The following is a 22,500-nucleotide window of genomic DNA, read 5'->3' as shown; positions in this document are numbered from 1 at the left end:
AAGAAACACGACCCGACACAGAGAGGACAAAAAGATTGCTCGAAACAGCGGAGATGAAAACCCTTCAAAAAATCGATAGTAAGACTATATGGGACAGAGCTAGAAGTGCAGATATACGACATAAGACAGGGTAAAGTTGTGCTCACAACGAGGCGCCGACCCTCGCTCCCTGGTATCCCTCGTACTCCTCGTACCATATTATCGATCGCCAGATGCATTATTTTAAATGCGTGCGTTCACCAAAATGAAGAGTAGGATACTAAGCTCTAGGCTAGGATACGATGCGATGGTCTCCGTAGTGAACAAACCCTAAGAAACAGAAGAATAGAATGGAATGACCACATAAGCCGAATGACAACAGAGTAGTCAGGACAGCGAGAGACGGTTTCCCAATAGGAAGACGATCAGTGGTAAGACCACGAAAACGATGGAACGACAACTTACTAGAGGCACATTGAAAAAATAGAAAGTCATGTCTATACAAAAAGAAGAAGAAGAAGAATAATTTATGAAAATTTTGATAATAAATTAAAAAATATAGCATCAATAATCCATTGCTTGTGTGCTTATTTTTATTTATACAATGAGTTAACTTGTTTGTTACAATTTGTCATATAAAATTGGTTATAACTTTGTAAAATACCCTGTATAACATAACAATCCGTTATACTTTTGTAGTGGCGAAGTTAAGAAGATTTTGAATATAAAATAAAATACAGGGTGTTCCATTTAAAAAAAACATAAGTTTGGTGTGCCACTATGTTATCGAACACCCTGTAACATTCTAATTAATTTTGAAATGTGAATCTCAAAGTTGGCTACAATTTTTGTTAATAACTTTTATTGTTATCTATTATTATAACGGATCTACGGAGCTTAACCCCACTAATCAATCACCATGTACATATAATTCTTATAGTTGATAAAAGTATTATATTATTGTTGATTGATGCAACCAAACTCCAATGATAAATCGCTGTACCGTTTAAGACACGACGATAAATTAAAACAACTCGATCGTTACAATCATTTGATGCAACCCGATACCAACTTCAATCCAACTCCAACTTCGATAAGTCGCTGCGATGCACCGTTTACACACAATGATAAATTGCAACAACTCGATTGATATCGATAAGTTGTTTGATTTATCGCTGTGTCTAAACGATCCTTTTTATATGTATATCATGACGGGTTCGAAAGGAAATATTCCAATGAGGTATGTTCTGTTATTGTTGATTTTATTATTAAACTGAAAGTTCTATCTGCAGATATAAAACTTCTTCATATTTTCATTGTGTCAAAACAAAAACCACAGTACAGTAAGAATGTGTTCTGATTTTGTTTTGTTTGTTCTGCTCCAAAAAATTCCTTTTAAAGACATGAAAATGTTTTTAAATTTTCATCTCCCATAAAATGTGTTAGAAGTCCTGTTCTCACTAATTAATGATTCTTTTGAGAAAGGTAAATTTCCAAAGTTCCTAAAGACAGCCATCATTATTCCTCTTCATAAGGGTGGTGAAAAATCTAATGCCTGCAATTACAGACCTATTGCATTACTACCGGTACTCTCCAAAATTATTGAGAGACTCATAAAAGCTCGACTTATGTCCTTCCTAGTTGAAAACAACATTTTATCACAAAATCAGTTCGGCTTTTAATGTACCACATGAAGTTTATCAAGCACTGAATAATAATCTTCACACTGCCCTGTTTTTTGTGTCTATACCAAAGCTTTTGTTTGTGTAAATCACGACATTTTAATAAAAAAACTAAATCTCTCCGGAATTGGAGGTATTTCTTTGAATTGGTTTCAATCTTACTTGGATAATAGGAAACAACTAGTTTTAGAGCAAACGATAAGCTCAAGTGTCAAAAACATTGTATGTGGGGTACCACAAGGTAATTTATATTACAAATAAAAGCCTGGTCCGATTCTGCTTTACTCTCTTTTAATGTAGATAAAACAGTAGCATTATCCTATAAAAGAGCTCTTAATAACAGCCAGATTAGTACCGTTCATTCTGTTAAATTTCTTGGTTTTTTTTTAGATAGCAACCTTAAATGGTCCCTTCACATCGATGTGTTAGGTAAGAAACTATACTCAGCTGGCTATGCAATAAGATCTGTTTCGAAAGAAATCAATTTAGCCTCTTCCAAAATAACATATTTTTCTTTGTTCGAGTGGCATCTTCTATATGGTCTTCCTTTTTTGGGGTTCTGGTACAGCTGCTAGATGTTATTTTTAAATTACAAAAAAACAGCAATAAGATATCTGTTTGGCCTCAGAAGAACAACACGTTGCAGAAGCTACTTCAAAGATCAACACTTCCTTCTTTATATATTTTAGAAAATGTTTGCTTAATTCGTAAACATCTACATGTCTGTTCAGCAAGACCTAATCATGACTATTCCACCAGAAATTCTTTCCTTGACGTCTATTTACCTACCTCGTCCACCGAGTTAGTAAATAAATCTATATTATATTTTGCAAAAAAATTATACAATCATCTCTGCAACTTAAATCTGCAACATCTTTCCTCAAGTTCCATAAAATGACAAAGCCTATCTATCTGAAAGACCATATTATTCAGTAGAAGAATTTTTTAATCAATATCTAAGAAATCACAGTAAAGTCTGACAAACTATCTAAGAGAGTTATTAATATTCAGCTGAGCGAAGTGCTATTGTCCGAATTGAGAAATTCCATAACCAATGTACCTGTTTTATAAAATTATACTCTTGTTTATAATATATAATTTCACAACTCGGACAATAGCACCCCGCTCAGCAGAACTATATATAAGAGAGTTATTTATTAATATTCAGCTCAGCGGGGTGCTATTATTCAAGGTGTGAAATTCTATCAACAAGGGATCTACCTGGTTTATGGAATTATCCCTTGTTTATTTAAGTACACATTTCCATCAATAGTACCCCGCTGAGTTGAATTTTATTTATTCTCTTTGTTTGCTTGTACAACTATACCCTTACGTAAAAGTAGTATTTTTATCTATATTTGGGTATCATATGTAGCAGTTTAACTTCTTAACTTCTTATTAAACTTATTAGTTCTTAAGGTTGATTATTAGTTGCAATTTATTTAAATTTTGCAATAGATTGTTTTCATTTTACTTATTTTTTTTATTTATATTAACGATTTATGTAATTTTAGTAAATTGCATTTGTTACTGTTTTGTTTTTGGACTGTTTTTAAGCTTTATCTACAAAATTACACAATTTTCAACGACAATAAAGAATATTTCTATTCTATTCTATTCTATTCTATTCTATTCTATTCTATTCTATTCTATTCTATTCTAGAATTGACGAATAAGAACCTTTTTTTCATTAGCTACGATTTTTTTCATTAGCTTTTACTGGGTCTAAAGACTTCTTATATACGAGATTTTTCTAAGAATATATTTTTCGATATGATACTAACTTTTGAGTTATTTGCGAAAAACTTCCTTGATGCTACACGACTTATTGGAGTTAAATAAAAAAAAACAGGGATTAACAAGTACCACAGATTAACGTGTATCGCCTGAAGTAAGAAGAAGAAGAAGCTAGGATGGGTATCTTACATGAAATAAGTCAATTGACTGCATTTCGACCGGTTTGATAATAGACAGCTTCCCAAAAAGTTTCATAACAGTATCCACTATTATTTTGCCTGTTATTTTTTCAATATGTCTTAACTTTTCGAATGTTCTAACAGGAATGAATATTGACTTAAAATAATTACTTTCTAAAACAAAAAATGCCCAATTTTTCTAATATTTTTTAAATTATGAAAACAATAATTTATATACACTATACACTCCGTGCGGAGTTGGAGCTCTTATTTGTGAGATAATAATTTGTTATTATGGTGAGTTACTCCATATTCTTTCTGCTCTCCAGTTAACTAGTCTAATCTAGGGCTCCTCTTAACGTCTTCCTAATCAGTTCCTAATGCTCCCTTAGCTCCTAATCAGCTCATTAACTAGACAGTCTGTTCCCCTTGCTTTATTTTGTTTGGGTTGATATCACTTCGTTAAATTCCTCTGCCGTTGGTATGTTTTGTTCATGCCGTTCTCCTTTTGTTATTTCCAAAACTTCTTCCTCTTCTGCTTCATTTGCATGTATGTTTTCTTGCGTTAAGATAATTTTGAAATACGTTCGCCACTCTTTCTTCTCTACTGTTGCCATATTTAATTTGTTGTTTTGCTTGTTATAAAAAACCGCTAAACGCCGTAAAAATGAGTGGCGCATACAATATTCCAGCTACAAAAGATCTGATATTATGAATATTACGTGGCGCGAAAATGTATTTTCATTTTGATGCAAATTCTAGTTTTATTTTAAAAGATTTTTTCATAATATTTGCTCAATTTGAAGTAAAACGCGTCACAAAAGACTAACTTTGATACATTTTGAATTTTGAAACTCTTTTGTGGCGCGTTTACTACAAATTTAGCAAATATGAAAAAATCTTTTAAAATAAAACTAGAATTTTGTTTTGCATCAAAATGAAAATACATTTTCGCGCCACGTAATATTCATATCAGATCTTTTGTAGCTGGAATATTGTATGCGCCACTCATTTTTACGGCGTTTAGCGGTTTTTTATTCTTGTATCAAGAGTTTTTCAAAGTTATTTATAGATTAAATGTATAAAGTTGAATGCAATGTTTCTCGATTACACGTTAAGCTTTATAAATGGTCGCCTTTGTCGCATTATCTCCCAAATGATCTAGTGTCCATCGAATGTACACTAGATTTTTTTTCTATTCGAAATAGATTGAAAAAAATATATTGGGATGGCAGGTAAATGAACTCGGATTGCCCGTTGCCAGATCAAATTAGCGTCGTAACCACTACAACTACATAAACCATTTAGGGAATGATCGTTAATTGGATTATACTTTTGTAGCTTAATAACTTCTAAACGGCTTAACCGATTTTGTTCACTAAACATGAGTTTGAAACGTATTGACAAGTAGTATCTTATGCATCCAAGGTCAAGTATGATAACTGAAGCTATTACAGGAATTATTGAGCTTGAAAAATCGTTTTTCCCATAAGAAATAGATTTGATCATACTTATGAAGCCTATAACTTAAAAATTCGAATTTTCCCGGATGTAAGGTATACACCGTTGGATTCGTCTAGAGTCCTTCTACAAACGCTCAGTTATTGGCGTAATTGGTAGGTTGAAATTTTGAGTAATTGTCGAAAAACCAAAATTTTCAAGGTTTAGTTTTTCAATTTTTCGGCTTTACTGAGCCGTGTGTATGTCTGATCCTGACAGATTAGACACCATGTGAAAGCTTAACTCAACGCTATTGATTTGGTGTATTTACTGTTCTCCTGTCTCTTCTTGAACCGAAGATATACCACCAAAAATATGCCGTTTTGTACCTACCAAGTCCTATAGCTGGCTTATGGGTAGTCAAAACTCACAAACTACACCGGTTCTGAATCGGTCCTCACCCCCTCTTCAAACACAGGAACAAAAATTCAGATCGGTTTAACTTTTCCACTCACATACATACATACATATCCACAAACATTTTCCCTTTTTTAATTAAAAATTGACTCATATTTCTGAGCTCGGTAACTTTTGAACGGTATAACCGATTTTCAAAATTAGACATGCGTTGGAAAGGTAATGATCGCTTCTATTAGAAGCCGCAAAGGTTGGAGTTAAATTTTCGAAGTTTTTGGGAGTTTCGGGGACGAGAACGAAAAACAGACCCTAAATAGGAAGGGCTGTAAAATCCACACCCTTGGACCAAAATGGATGGTTGACATATGAATGGGTGAGTCTTTTCCTGAACTTTAAGATGGGAGTTAGCCAAATTTTCAATTCAGTCAGATTTAGAAAATCGAAAATTTCGTACCTATATAGTGTCGCGTGTGGGCGTGTAGGTGTGCGCCACTGGCGAGAACTGCCGTTCTCTGGTAATAGTACATAACTATTTATAATTGATAGTTAATAAATGCAGTATTAGCACTTTAATAAACAACAAATTACGTCACTCTACATTTTATTGATTGTTTTTAGCTCTACAACCTGGTAATTCTTAAGTCAACTGTGTATCGAATACCGAACTATTTTTTATATTCTCTTTATTCTAATTTTTGTTTGATTTGTTAGGAAATGTGGAAATCCTCCATGACGGCTCCTGGGGAGCGATATGTGACGACGAATGGGATGTTACCGAAGCGAAAATTATATGCAAACAACTCGGCTACACAGGTGCAAATGCTTTACCAACAGTAAATTCATATTTTGGACCAGCAAGGAGTAAGTACATAGATTTTATTATCATTTATGTAGGTAACAGCTAAAATTACAATTATCGCTAAAAAGTAGAACGTCGATAACTTATATAGGTATAGTAATTCATTAATTACCGACAGGAATATTCAACAAGAGAAAATAAAACCAATATAAGATAAAAAATTAAATACATTGGAGCTAAACCAGTATAGCTACTTGTGTTCGTCTGGTGTCACACCGAATAAGGAATAGAGAGAACAGAGAGGATTAAATATACATATAAGAAGAGGCTACGTCGAGTTAAGAAGAAAAGTCATGAGAGAAAACGGAAGGCACCAAGTGATGGAAAAGGAGGTGCGGAGGCGGAGAAAAATGAACTGGTGCTGAGGAGAAAGAACTGGTGCGAGAAAAAAATGGCAAAAAATTAGGCCAGAGTTTTCAGCAGGTCTGAAAACGGCAAATCTCATATTTATCCCGAAACCAAGAAAGGAATTAGAAGAACCTAGGACATACAGACCTATATGCCTTTAAATACCTTAGGCAAGGTCTGTGAGATTCTTGTGAAGACCCGGCTGGAGAGGGAGATAATCGAGAAAGATGGCATATGCGATCACCAATATTGGTTCAGGAAACGAAAATCTACAGTAGACGCTATACGCAGGATCAAGAGGGAGATAATAATGTTGGTTGAAGAATTATCGTCAGACTACTGGGCGACTTGGAGATATCTCCCTATCTACAGAACTTTGCCAGGAACTACTTCTCATAGGGAAGTGCAATTAGAACGAAAACATGCATTGTTTCGGAAAATTTCAAACAAGCGTATATTTTTCTAAAACATTTTTTGTTAGTTTATATACTTGGTAAAGTAAAAAGTTCTACTCGCAGATTTGGCCGCTAATTGTTTATTAATTGTTTAAACAATAACAATTGTTTTGTATAAATAATTTTAAAAATATCGTTAAATTCATCATTTTACTTTGATCAAATATGATTCTATTTTGTTTTTGATTATGCTGAATCCGAATATGGCATTGCAATTTGAAAATTCTTATACAGAAGCTCTTATACAGTATGTATGCGTAGCTAGGAACGACATGGAAAACTTTTTATTATCAATTTTACGAAAAAAAGTTATTCTTCATAAAATGCTCTGGATAGTCAAAAATCTAAAACTTAACCATCAGATATCAAATTTTATCAATTTTATACGAGTTATGTCAAAAATATGAATTACTTTAAAGAGTAAAGTACCTTTATATTCCAGAATATCAAAAACTGGTATTATGAAAAGTTGTTTGAAATTAAAAACTATGTTTAAATATACAATTACATCATTCTAATTGAAAAAAAAATCAATCTTTTCTCAAATTACGGATACTCATCATCATTTTATTACAATTATGATAACTATTTTATTATCACTTTTACGAAAAAAGTCATTCTTCATAAAATGCTCTTCCTGGTCTAAAATCTAAGATACAACCATCAGATATCAAACTTTTTTAATTTTATATGAGGTATGCAAAAAATATTAATTTTTCGTAAGAGTTAAGTGCCTTTATTATTCACAATATTTTAATTAGGAGGATGTAATTGAATATTAAAACGTAGTTTTTAATTCCAAACAACTTTTCTTAATAACACTTTTCGATATTGTGAAATGTAAAGGTACTTTACTCTTGAGTGAAATTCATATTTTTTGACATACCTCGTATAAATTTAATGAAATTTAATATTTGATGATTGCATATTAGATTATAAACGATGCAGAGTATTTTATAAAGAATAAATTTTTTCGTAAAACTGATAATAAAAAAGTTATCAATAGGTTCCAAGTTACGCAGACATACTGTATAAGAGCTAAAAAGAATTTTTTACTGAACATTTATTATTGTTGAAGCTTACTATTAAATGTATTTTAGGTAAGTTTTACAGAAAAAAGTGTTGATCACTTTGTATAAACATTTTTTTAGCTGGTAATTTTCGGTTTTTGTATTACATATTTGTTATCTGTCTTAATTTTCTCAAAAATAAATAGTTTATTTCATTTCTAAAGTAAAATAATTCAGTGCATTTTAAAGATTACATCCTAAGCTTTAAAAAAGTACTTATAAAACTGTAATAGATCTGTTCAAACTTGAGTATTACCGTCTTAAAGTGGTGGTAATTCTATAAAACTACGAAGATTTCAAAAATTACATTTTTTGAGACGTCATATTATTTGAATTAAATTTTTGAGATTTTTTTTGAATGAAACACCATTTAGTAAGATGCTTGAAAGGTAAGTTGTGCAAAATTGAGAGTTTTATAAGAAAAATTGTATTAGTTACACATTTTTAAATCATTTTTAAACAAAATTCATGTAAGGCTCACTTTCCGCCCACACCGTACTTATGACCATACATTTTATTTCTTTCTATTATAACCATAATACACCTTAATTATTCTTCTTTCATGTTCAATTTGTAAAATTTCATTTGATCCATTAATTAAAGAATTACATTAAAATAACTCAATCATGCACTTCGCCGTACGCTAGTTTACAGCGCGCCAATGTTTGTGAGAAGGGTGATTTGAGCGTTATAAATAAAAAATTATAGAAGATACACATTAAATTTTAGAAAATTCTTTATATAAGATTTTTTTGTAAAATTTTCTGAATTTTTCAATGGTTAAGTCAGTTTTTGTCTAAAATTTATATTTTCGGAATTATTTAAAAAAACATCTAATTTCGTAGTTCATTTGTTTAATAAAAAATGAAGCACCCACTTCTCGAGTAGAACTTTTTGATATGTTGTTTATTAAACATTTCTTAATGAAATTACAAAAAGTTCTATCTTGTTTGATTTTTTCCGAAGTGAAAATCTATATGCACTCCCCTGTCAAATCAAAATTGCGAGGAATAATTCTATGAGGACAAGAAATAGCATATGCGGATGACCTGGTGGTGCTGGTGAAGCAGAACGAAAACTGGTCAATCGTGCATAGGAGGAACCAAGCCCTAAATAAAGTGAATACCTGGATGAAAAGCAGATAACTCTGCTAGAGGCCGATAAAACTGAAGCTATAATGATGATTGTCAGTAAGAACAAAATTGATGACGGAAAAATCTACGTTAAAGGACAAGCTTTAGAGAAAGTAGGTACCCAGATACAATTATTTGGGATGTGAGATAAATGAACAATGGGACCGAAGACTCGAAATAAAACGGCTCGAAATGGCCAGAAGCGCTTTAAATAAGACGAAAACAATATTATGCCACGGAAACTGGGAAAAGAGATTAGAACTAGGTTATTGAGTATACGTATTCCCTGTCCTTTTATATGGAGTTGAAGCCTGGACAATTACGGACGCAACCGAAGGAAAACTCGCCAGCTTTGAGATGTGGTGTTATCGAAGAATGTGGAAAATATGGACACAACACGTAACAAACACGTAAATATTAAGAAAAATAAAAAGGAAAAAGAAATACTCAACACTATGAAGGAAAGAAAAATGAGCTACTTTGGACTTGGTAACATGCTAAGAAATGAAAAAAGTGAGTTGATGCGATTGGTTATACAAGGCAAAGTGGAAGGAATAGGTAGACTGAGGATGAGGCACATCTTTTTTTGGAGATGGCTGCAGGTCTAATTGTTTTTGTATTTTGTGTGCTTTAACAAAAACTACGTTTCTAATTTTTTTTCAGATATTTCCGTAAGGTTCGCCACCTTCAAAAATCCGAAAAATTGTTTTTAGGGGGTTTTTGAGGGTTTGAAGAAGGCGAACCTTACGGAAAAATCTTAAAAAAATATAAATATAGTTAAAAATGAATAACCATTTTCAATTTAGTTGCAACACGAAACTACAACCGGATCATTATTCCAGTTTAATCAGAGAATGCAGCAAGCACCTCTACCGGTTTCGAAACTTATTAGTCTCTCATCAGGAGGCACATATGCTGCTCTCTCTGACCCAACTAGGATAAACCCCGGCGTGCAGTCACGGATTGCAACGAACGAAATGGCAGGGATGTCCTAGCGGCAACTGCTAGCAAAAGACTAAGTTTTCAATCTAATAGCACATAAAGCAACATCCAAAAATGCTATTCTACATCCTACCAGACTGAAAACAATGGGAGCCTTCTCTGGTAACACCTCCAAGGCTTCTACAATTTGCAAGCCATAACGGATGCTGAGACTAAGGAAGATGAGGGAATTTTACAATTTATAATTCACGTCCCATCTGCTCAGCGCGGTAAGTTCCAACGAGAATAGTTCTGTTCGTACTCCAATAGGAGTAAACATGTAAATTAAAAATGAATAACCATTTTCAATTTCGTTGCAACACGAAACTACAACCGCATCATTATTCCAGTTCAATGTGCCTCCTGATGAGAGACTAATAAGTTTCGAAACCGGTAGAGGTGCTTGCTGCACTCTCTGATTGAACTGGAATAATGATGCGGTTGTAGTTTCGTGTTGCAACGAAATTGAAAATGGTTATTCATTTTTAATTTACATGTTTACTCCGATTGGAATAAGAAGGGAACCATTCTCGTTGGAGCTTTACCACGCTGAGCAGATGGGACGTGAATTATAAATTGTAAAATTCCCTCATCTTCCTTAGTCTCAGCATCCGCTATGGCTTGCAAATTGTAGAAGTCTCGGAGGTGTTACCAGAGAAGGTTCCCATTGTTTTCAGTCTGGTAGGATGTATAATAGCATTTTTGGATGTTGTTTTATGTGCTCTTAGATTGAAAACTTAGTTTTTTTATAAATATAGTGTTTAATACCATGAATACAATACAATAAAAATTAGACCTGCAGCCATCTCCAAAAAAAAAGTTATACGCTTTTTTCCAAAAATAAAACATAATTTTTTTCTGAGGTTATGTATAGGTACTCAACCTACGGGTCTATAAAAAATAGACATATTTTATAAGAGCCCTCCCTAACTATGGGTGTAAATTTTTTGAAATTTTAAAATTGATTGGCATCTCACCTAAAAAAATAAAAACGAAACATGAAGTTTTTGATAGTACGGAAAGGAGGAAGATGGTGGTGGGTTAAAAATACGCCGGTTCTTATTTTTTCATAACATATAACTTAAAAAATGAATTCTGGGAGTGAGGGAGGGTCTCTTTAATTTATTTATCCCGTCCATAAGTGGAAAGTTTGATGCGCCACTGTCGACGCATATGCCACTAAAACGTGACGGCATAGTGCTCATACGTTTTCTTTTAGGATCTATTTAATTTATAGAAAATGTTTATCAAATTTCGCCTATCCCGGCTCTTAGTCTAGTACGGTCTATAGAAGATTGACCACTTCCTTTCCATAAAAAAATCATGGATAGCGTTACTTAATACATAATCCAAAAAATTACAATTTAACGTTAAAGTCGATATGTTTCGGTATTTGTCTCCAAAGTCGTCTATTCTCTAGAAAATAAATTTGTTCCATAATTTTCACTCTCACTGTATATACAAACAAATCATAGAAAATCTAAATTTGGAATTCAAAATGATTGCATACTTATTTTTAGGAAGATATTGGATGGATAATATTTATTGCAATGGCGGTGAAACTGAAATATCAAACTGTAGATTTGACGGTTGGGGACAACATGACTGTGCTTCAACTGAAGCAGCGGGTGTAATATGTGAAAAACCAGAAGCAGTTTTGAAAAGGCAAATTCCAAGACATGCACGTGAGATGTAAGTATGTTTGGTAAATTAATAAGTAAAATAGAGTATATTTTATACAGTAGATTATGGATTGTAACACATCTATCATCATCATCATCATCATAAGTGGCTCGACAATCCGTTGTGACGTCGCCACTCCTGTCAATTTCTGGCAACTTCCCTTCATCTTCTGATCCTTAGAATCTTCAGGTCTTCTTTCACATCATTAATCCATCATCTGCCAGATCATCAATCCATATTCTTCGTGGTCGTCCTCTACTTATTATGTCCTCTAGTCTTGAAAATGTTAATTTCTCTGTGTATTCGTGATCTGACATCCTAGCAATGTGTCCAGCCCATCTACGTCTCTGCACTTTAAGGAATTGTAACACATCTATGTTTAGTCAAAAAGATCTAAGCTTCCAAAGAAGTTTATTATCTATTTCGGAGAGATATTTTGTAGGTTCTTCTAAAACGACGTGTCCCACATATTTTGGCGTTGATAAAAAATTGCCTTAACGTTCCAGATAATAGGTCCGATTGTTTTCTCTGCGTTTTCGTAAAATCTGTATATTGCTCTGTCCACTTTTCCATTTTACATATTAGATATCTTAGTAAGGAATACATACGAGTTTAGTCTTTTGAAGCTTTAAGAGTAGCTTTTTGGTTGCTTGCTTTTGGTTTGAAATATTTTCCTGTGGGTAAACTGCGCTATCGGATATACAAAAAAAATTGACTACTGAGGTGGTAATCAATACAGAAGACCTGTGGGAGGGAACAGACTTAAATGTAGTCCATAAATTATTGAGGGCTGTTCATTTCAAGGCTTACTACAGACTTGGACAGATATTGATAGAGAGCTTATCTGAGAGCTGTATAATAGTAAACGATATATCAAAAGACTGCTGTCGATGAATCTTTGTTCCAGGAGGGATTTAATGACGGTAAAGATAAAGACCACAGAGAAAGGAAGTACGCTGAAGATAATTCTCGGAACAACATATCTTCTTTATGATGATTCCGCACACCCACCACCAAGGGAGTTGGAACAGCTAGTGGGAGATTGAAGAAAAATGGACGGCAATTAATCGTCGGCTATGATTCTAATGTGTACCATTTGACCTGGGACAATAGAAACGCCAACTAAGGAAGTGAGATATTGCTACAGTTTAGTTGTTTAAATATACTAAGTAAATTTAGTAACAAAGCAACTTTCGTAACTTTACAATAAACGAAGGTAATTGATAAAATAGTGGCCACGACTTTCGTGGATAGAATTCTTAAACGATGACATGTGTTAGATGAGGTGTATTGTTCAGACCATCGACCCATCTGTTTTGGAATAAGAGGAAATTTGTCTTTCAACGAAACTTATAGCAACCCTCGTAAAACAGATCAGGATTCTTATCAAACAGATCTGGAATGTTATTTAGGCAGAATTAAGGGGGTAAAGCTGGAGCTAAACATGGCCGCCGAACAATTTTAAGAGGTCGATCAAAGAGATAGAACAAAGATAAGAAAGCGTTCGAGGCAATTATCCGGAGATAGTGAGGGTTCCAACAGGAAAGTAATGTCGAAAATCAAAGCATAGAAGTCAGATAAAAAAAAAATTTCAGTAGAGCTGGAATGAAAAATAGGCTGTCATTCCAGTCAACTGGACTGAATTGATCACTGGAATCGTATATTCCAGTGTAGGTTCACATTATTCCAGTGGAATTCCAGCGCTCTATTTGAATGATGCTAACCGGATGCTACTATGCTTTTACATTAAATTAGAGTAATTTTCAGTGCATTCAAACATTTTGTATTTGTATTTGCATTTGCATATTAAAATTTCACAATAATTTGTTGTTCTGATTGTATGAGAAATAATTTTTTCGGCGAAACAAAACAACTCTAATGCGTAAATAGGCAACAATTATATGTATTATGTATGTGTTTATTATTTACAAACGTGAGAACATTTTTTGAAAGATGCTTCATAATATCATTTTCAGATATTTTGCACATGCTCACTGGCATCGCCATTCGCATTATTTAATAGCCAAACGGTGGATACCTAACAAAACTTTTATGAACTATAAATTATATTCACATGTAATAATTTGTTTTATATACTTATCTATTATTTTAAGGTCACGTCTTCCAAAAGATACAAAGATAAGATTAGCAAATGGAAGAGTTAGAACGGAAGGCAGGGTTGAAATTCAAATAGGAAATGGAGATTGGGAAGTAATTTGTGGAGACGGATGGTCCTTATTGGAGGCTTTGGTCATCTGTAGAACATTAAATATGGGTGAGATTATTTTTTACTTTTAGGTTATTCTTTTAGATATATACTATATGTTAAAAATACGTGAAGTTAAATAATTCAATATTTTCTCATCCTTATCGGGAGTATATTTTTGGTCTCTTCGTATTTGTTGCTACCTATATCTAGTTTCAATCATACATCTGAGTATTTTGTTTGTTATGATGGTAATATCATCAACTTATATGGAAAAATTTAAATATGTATGTGCCGTTAGGATCTAAGGATGTTTTTATTTCTTCTTCTTCCTGCTTCCTTAATAGGCTCGCGCCTGTTCCATCTTCGGATGCCTCCTCATCAGATATCCAGGTTATCACTCCATCTCTTCCTTGGCCTTCCTACACTCCTTCGGCCGTTTGGTGATCTGTCTCGTGCTACCTTTAATAGTCTTCCTTCTTCCATTCTGCTTATATGGCTATACCATTCTTTTTTTATTTTGAGTGTCGTCATGTATGTTCTCTATGTTACAGCTTTGCCTGAGATCTGTGCTACGTTGTCTGTCCCATAATGATTTTCCTGTGATATCTCGGACTATTTTCATTTCACACGTGTCCATCAGTATTTTTGTTCTTGTGGTGTCCGGTTTTGTCTCCGCAGTGTAAGAAATAATTGGCCTAACTACTGTTCTATAAATCTTGGCCTTTGTTTCTGTCCGTAGATGTGTGTTGCTCCAGAGAGTGTGTTTAAGACATCCTGCTATTCTGTTGGCTTTGTTTATTTATTGGGCAACACTTCCGCTTCTGTATCTCCATAAGTCTGAATTAATACTCCCAGGTAGCTGATACTTCTTTCTTGCTGGATTATTTTGCTGTCCACCACTTCCAGTACCATACTTTTTGTTTTATTTATGTGGAACTTTCTTGCTGTTATCTGAAGGTCTCTGATGGTCATCTTCACTCTCTGGCAATAAGTATGGCATTATCTGCATAGCATACTATAGAGATAATTTCTTCACCCATTGTGTACTCAGGTTTTTGACTTTATGAATAATTTCATCCGTGATGAGATAAACAGCAGTGGGCTCAATGAGTCTCCTTGACGTATGCCTCTTTCCACTGGTATCGGCTGTATTAGTTTGTTATTAATTCTGGCCAGTATGTCATTTCTGCTGTATCTGTTCTCGATATTCTTGATAATATCTGATGGAATATTTCGTTTATATAACAGGTAAATTACGTCATTCAGATCTACACAGCCTTTTGTAGATCTATTAAGCAACAATAAGCCGGGACGTTGTATTCTAGTGATTTTTCCATGACTTGCCTGACAACAAAAACTGCATCGTTACAGGATCGTCCGGATCTAAAGCCTTGTTGTTCATCTGATAGATCTACTTCGTTGGTGATGATTTTGGTGTTTATGACTTTTGTGGTCAATTTCAGAGCGGTATTCAGGTAATTGCAGGTTTATTCCTCTGTAGTTTTCGGGTACCGTTTTATCACCATTTTTTATTTCAATTTATATGTTTATTTAGAAACAGAATGATTTGGAATCTATTGGAATTATATTCTAAACCATTCTGGAGAAGAGTTGCAAGGGACAGAGGCGAATGGAGGATTGGTCTGAAGAAGGCTTTGGCTAAAGATCTGTGACGCCACTGATGATGATGATGTATGTTATAGTATTTAGCTGTGCTCTTTTAAATTTTAAACTTTTCGAGTCCATTTGAGTATAATATATTAAGTAAATCCGGGCTCATATCCCATCGGGAAGGAAATCAAATATTTAATATAATATAAGGAACATGGCGGCTGGATAAAGATACCGAAACCAAAAGTATTAAAAAACCAAGAATAAAAATATCTAACGAACATCTGCCCACTTGATCAGTACAGTTGTCTAGGCATTTACAAAGATGAATATTCATAAAATCGCAACAATTTATACGGTATGCGGTAAAATAAACAGTAGTGACATTCGTATGCTTCAAATTTGTAAGTGTCATGTGCCGAAACGTATTGAGTGGTTTCTGAACGTTGTTATAACGTTTGTCAATATCATGTTAATGTTAGATACTTTAGGATGGTTTTCAGTTTTGCAGAAAAATCTTTTATAATGGAGTACTATTTTCGGCCATACGGAAAAGGTCACGAAAATGATCCAAGCTTAAAATCAACAGTGGTTTCAGCAGGACCAGATAAGCTGTCACACTGCCAAAGAGTCTCTTCGAATACTGTGTGATCATTTTTGGAACTTCCACTCACCAGAACTAACGCCACCAGATGCGTACACATGGGGAATGCTGAAGGAGTCACCGTTTGCCATTTCGGAATTATGGACTAAAATTAAAGATTTTTTTCATGCCAGAGGCAGTGGTGGATCTAGAAATTTCCCTTGGAAGGAAATTTGCTTTAGGGAGGAACTTCCAATGAAAAACCAACCAAAATACATAAAAAAGATAAACTCAGATTACATAAAAGACATAAATAATAACTTATAGGTATTAAGTTCCCTTAATTTTCCTAACTAGCTTGTTTATTGGGTTGAATTTGTCTTTCTGTGGTTTCGGTTTCATGTGAGCTAATATATTTTTATGTTTGAACAATTTTTTTTCAATTTTGGACCTTGTTTGGGTGGACATTTCCTCATTTTCCCTCCCCGTAGATCCGCCACTGGCCAGAGGGCATCTTTAACATCTGTTTTATCGGGAACGTGCGTCGTCGTAAATGATGATTGCAAGGCTATATCATGTATTAAAGATATATAAATAATCATAAACATTTCAATATTCATTTCAGTACTGTTTATTTTGCCGCATACTGTATAATAATAAAACAAAAGTAATTAAGATAGAGGTAGGTTAGTGGGCTTGGAGAGGTAGTATCTTCATATCGGATTGACTAAACACTGGTACTCACAAGCTCACAGGGCTAAATGAAGCGAATATAGCTTTTCCAAGTGGAGCCTTAGCCTCTCTCTAGTCAGGGCCGTAATGAGTGGTGAAGAGCCTAGACGAGGTGCCCCTGTTAACGCAGAACATTACGGATCTAGACCAGAAGGTCGATAAATATTCCTGAAAATGGTAAGCAGCATTTCCAGTACCATTTTGGGGCGTATAAGAATTGATCCAGGACCGGCCTAACATTGAATAGTGGGAGGCAAGACTGCAGCAGTTTGATTGGCTCCTATACTGCAACTCACGAACCCGTTCGGCAAGCGTGGTGTTTTATGTTGCCAACATCCCCTCAAACAAATCTAAAGGTCCACACTGATTTATCAGTCTGTCCCAAGGATTCTCGGGGGAGGGGGGGGACAAAAAATTGACCAGACGAGAAATACGGACCATTTCATTCACCGCTACAAACCGAAGCAGTTTAAGGAGTCGGTTTCTTCATCCATAAAAACCATAAGAAAAGAAGAACGTAGTTGATATAAAAAGTGTGTCTACAAGAGTTGCCTATGTAACCCTAAAGCTCAACAGCAGGTATAAATTGAAAATTATCCAGGTATCCGCTCCAACAACATAACATCCAGACGAAGAAGTTGAAGACTTTATGATGATATATCTGTAGCTCTAAAAGACACACCCACCCACTTTACAATCTTGTGTGAGGATTTTAATGAAAAATTAGGCGTTAAAAAAGACGAAGCAGAGACATCACTAGGAAATTTTGGATCTCTAGGTAGAAATGAGCGGGGAGAAACACTCTTAGGATTCTTACTACAAAATAACCTGTTCCACATAAACAGTTTTTTCGTTAAAAACTACATACATAGAAGGTGGACGTAGGAAAGTCCTGATGGTAAAACAAGAAATGAAATAGATTACATTATCAGCGACAAAAAACAAATTATCACAGACGTGAGCGTCCTTAATAAATTTACTACAGGAAGTGACCATCGAATGGTAATAACCACAGTAAAAATAGACCTCAAAAAAAAGAACGAAATCGTTTGATAAAAAAGAACACTTTGAAAACCTGGACGCTATTAAATATTGATAACTACCAACACCATATAAACGCTGCTTTGGAAAGAAATACAACTTCAGATGAAAGTTTAAATAACTTAAATAAAACATAATTAGAGCCATTGAAGAAAGTCAACGAAAAAACTGTCCAAAAAAGAAGAGAGATGAAAAAATAAGCCCAGAAACTAGAGAACTAATCAAGATTCGAAGTAAAATGAGAGAAAACGAAAATACTAAAAAACGTGCGTTAACAGACATCAGCAAGAAAGTGTCAAAGGAAATCAGAAAAGACCTAAGGAAGTTTAAAACTCAAGGAATCAAGAAACCCATTGAAGAAAACAAAAGTTTGAAAGTTTTACGAAGGAATCTTGTGGTTCTAACGACATCTATTGACTTTTTTGAACTTTTTTTGTCTTGCTATGCATGCGTACCATAAATATTAATCAGGTGGCGCAAAAATCTCATTTTTGCTTATTTTGGGATAGGCACTTTTCATATGAGGCCGACGATTTTCAGACATATGTTTACAAAGCAAACGGTCATTATTTTTTCATGCAGAATTACCCCTTAAAGTTTGTCGCACTTAATTAGAAACACCCTGTATTGATGAAGAACATGGTAAGTTGTTAAAGTACCTAATTTTTTATTATCCCACGTAAGCGAATGAAACAAACAACAGAATGTTAAGAAAACCTGAGGCTATAGTTGGGTTTTAATTTCAGCATTTTATAGATGCTAGAATATTCCACAGGACAGTGTGTTGCGAACTATGAGAAAAAACACAGTTTGATTGGTACACCCAGTATACAGGGTGTCCAGAAACTCTACCGACAAACGAAGACAGGAGATTCCTCAGGTAAATTTAAGATAATTTAACCCAATTCACTTAGTCCGAAAAGGCTTCTTAAGGGAGCTAGAGCTCTTTGAAGATGGCGTCTTGTAATTAGTTTTTCTTAAATACCTCCAGAACGCTTCTATTTAGAAAAACAAAAATTGGTACACGTATTTATCTTCAAGATATAAATCTAATCCATACATTGCAAATTTCTAGTACCGATCATAGGCGTCCGTTTTGGGTAGGGCAACGGTTATTTTATCGCAGAACTTTTTTATCTTTAACTTTTGTGCATTTCTGACACTGGATTATTAAATTGTGAAGTATTCTAGTACTAAAAGGTACTCTTGTTTTAAATCGGTAGGACACACTGTTTTCTAGAAAAATCGATTTGAAAATTTTTCACTTTCTGAATTGCAAAAAAAAATTTCAAAAAAAAACTGTTTAGAAAGACGAAAACTGGTACATTTATTTATATTCCAGAGATAAATCGATTTCATTAATTGCGAATTTCTAGTACTGGTCATAGGCGTCCGTTTTGGGTAGGTCAACAGTTATTTTATAGCATAATGGTTTTGTCTTGAATTTTCGAGCATTTTTGACACTAGATTATTAAATTATGAGGTATTCGAGTACTAAAAGTTACTCTTACTTTATGTTGGTCAAATACTTCGTTTTTTGTTGAAAAGTTCTTTCAATTTTTTTTCAAATTCCAAAAACGAAAAACTTTCAAATCGATTTTTCTAGAAAACGGTGCATCCTACCGACTTAAAGCAAGAGTACTTTTTAGTACTAGAATACCTCACAATTTAATAATCCGGTGTCAAAATGCATAAAAGTTAAGGACAAAAAAGTTATACGATAAAATACCCGTTGCTCTACACAAAACGGACGCCTATGACCGGTACTAGAAATTTGCAATCGATGGAATCGATTCATCTCTGAAAAGTAAATATGCATACCAATTATCGTTTTTCTAAATAGAAGCCTTCTGGAGGTATTTAAGAAAAACCAATTTCATGACGCCATCTTCAAAGAGCTCTAGCTCCCTTCAGAAGCAATTTCGAACTAGGTGAATTGGGTTAAATTGTCTTAGAATTATCTGAGGAATCTCCTGTCTTCGTTTGTCGGTAGAGTTTCTGGACACCCTGTATAATGACAATTTACCTGTTTAGTAACAATATTATTACAGCGATATTATTAAAGAATAAGGCTATAACATACTAAAAAATCACATAAATTGGACAACAGGTTTAGAAAATTCGACACATCAAAAATTACCCATTTTGTGGGGTGCCCGTTTTCTCTGACCCGCAGTGTATTTATAAATAAAGCCAATTAGAAAAATAAATGGAATTTCTCCGTCAACATTTCTAGCTTAAAAGTAGTAGACAAATTTACATATATAGGCTCCCCTGTGAGTAAATGGAGCTAACTCTATTAAAAAAGAAATCAAATTGATGGTAATAATTATTATAAAAAAACATTTTCCACTTTGGCCTAAGTGGGCAACGAAAAAGTACAAACTTAATCCACAAACTATACAAAAACTATAATATCACTATACAAAAACCTTATTATACCACTGCTGAGATACCGATGTAGGTATATAACTAATGCGAACAAATATAATATGTGCAAAAGACATGATATCTTTCATAAAAATAGGAAGACTAAAATTTGCAGGATATCTATCACAGTCACAACAGAACGACCCTTCCAGAAGAATCTTCATCTCAGAGTACGGATATACCTACAATAGGTTATTTATAAAAGCATTAAATAGAATAAGATCAAATCACGCACTAACCCCAGCATGCAAACACAGCATAGGTATCAGTGATAACCCATATTGCGCCTGTGGTGGAATTGGAGATCTACAGCACCTCATATTGGAGTGTGGACAGTACAGACAAAATATTAAAATAATGTATGAAGAGTTAGTTGATATAAATTGCCCTTTACCTATTAATTTAAATGAAATTATTTTTTCAGATAATAAGCAGGCGTTAAATTGTCTTTACAAATATGTAACGTCCTGTAAATTTAAATTTTAAATAGGCTTAGGTAATAAAATTAAAAATAATTGTAAACATATCACACAAAATTTAAAAATGTATCCATGACTATTTCACTCATCATAAAATGTTCACATAATCTGACCAATCACAAACCAAAGACAGCTTGTGTTATCGCGAAAACACCAACTGTCTTTCAATTCTGATTGGTCTATCAGCTTCGTGTTTTCAACGACGTAACCATGGATACCCATCGCAAAGCAAAGTTTGACGTTGTTCTGAAGTTATATTATAAAATTATTGTAGCTGTATACGTCAAAATGAGTCGTTTCGGTGGTACTTCAAACGAAGTTCTAAACCAAAACATTGAAGAAAATATACCGAGTAACACAAGAAAATCTAAATCTTATATATGGAGACAATTTATGATGTTCTGTGTGGATCGCAACTACAAATTAGATGCAGAAAATAACAACGAAAGACTAGCATTCATTCTAAAAGACTGGGCCTTCAACTATTTATTGTTATAGGTAAAAAATAATTATAACAAATTATTTATAGTTATAATAAATATTTCATGATTATGACTAATTGTGAATTATTCAAAAAATGGGTAGATTTGGGTTACCTAGATCAAATGTATTATTATTAAATTCCTTCCTCTCAATCTACTGAATTTTTGACCTATCACTTTGTTCGTGAAATAGTCTAATAAAATACCACTCGTGATTTAATTTATCTTATAAGTCTGTCTTTTATTTCTAAACTCAACCGAGTTGCTTAAAGAAAACACCACTCGTCCTACGGACTCGTGGTGTTTTCAAGCAACTCAGTTTCTTTTAGAAGTAAATCGACAGACTTATCGCGAAAATTGAATCACTAGTGGTATTACTATTGAATATTATAACACACTGTAAATTTAGATTATACGTAGGCTTAGATAATTAAATTAATTGTTATTGTAATACCATACAAAAACAAAAATAGTCTGGCTAATTGGCTAAGCCCAAGCCATTATATATAAAAAAAAGGGAACGGAGGTAGGTAAAAACTTAGATGGAAGGATGGTGTAGATCAGGATGCTAGGAAAATTGCTGAGACTAAAAATGAATTTGCGCACGATTGTTGAGGAGAGGATTTTAGTACGAATTTTTAGTCGAATTCAAAGACACATTGTCTTCTTCTTCCTCTTTATAAGAAATTCTGTTTGTTCATTGGCGGATTAATACCTCTATGGAAGGTTGTCACTCCATCTTTTGCGCGGTTGATCAATACTTCTTCTACCTATTGGTGATTTATCTCTTTTAACTATTTTAACCACACGTGTCTCTCCGTTCTGATTATGTGGTTATTTTATTCTTTTTTCCTATTTAGTGTCCATTCGTTTATACACTGTACGTTACATTTTATTTTAATGTATGTACTCCTCTTTTGATGTCTCAGCGTTTTTCATGTAATTCTTCTTAGTACTCTCATCTCTGCCG

General features: G+C 33.8%; 1 protein-coding gene across 1 annotated transcript in view; it reads left to right on the top strand.

The window, feature by feature from the left end:
- The window catches only part of LOC114330072 (lysyl oxidase homolog 3), an 87,428-nt gene that overhangs the window by 7,791 nt on the left and 57,137 nt on the right, over positions 1-22,500 (top strand). The window contains exons 2-4 of the mRNA XM_028279383.2: positions 6,146-6,295; positions 11,801-11,972; positions 14,078-14,238. Coding sequence (XP_028135184.2) covers positions 6,146-6,295; positions 11,801-11,972; positions 14,078-14,238 — 483 coding nt within the window. The remainder of the gene's footprint in view (positions 1-6,145; positions 6,296-11,800; positions 11,973-14,077; positions 14,239-22,500) is intronic.

The sequence above is a fragment of the Diabrotica virgifera genome, chromosome 2 (assembly GCF_917563875.1).
Source record: "Diabrotica virgifera virgifera chromosome 2, PGI_DIABVI_V3a".
Taxonomy (NCBI): Eukaryota; Metazoa; Arthropoda; class Insecta; order Coleoptera; family Chrysomelidae; genus Diabrotica; species Diabrotica virgifera.
The sequence above is the reverse complement of the archived record's forward strand: the minus strand, read 5'-3'. Positions and strand labels throughout refer to the sequence as shown.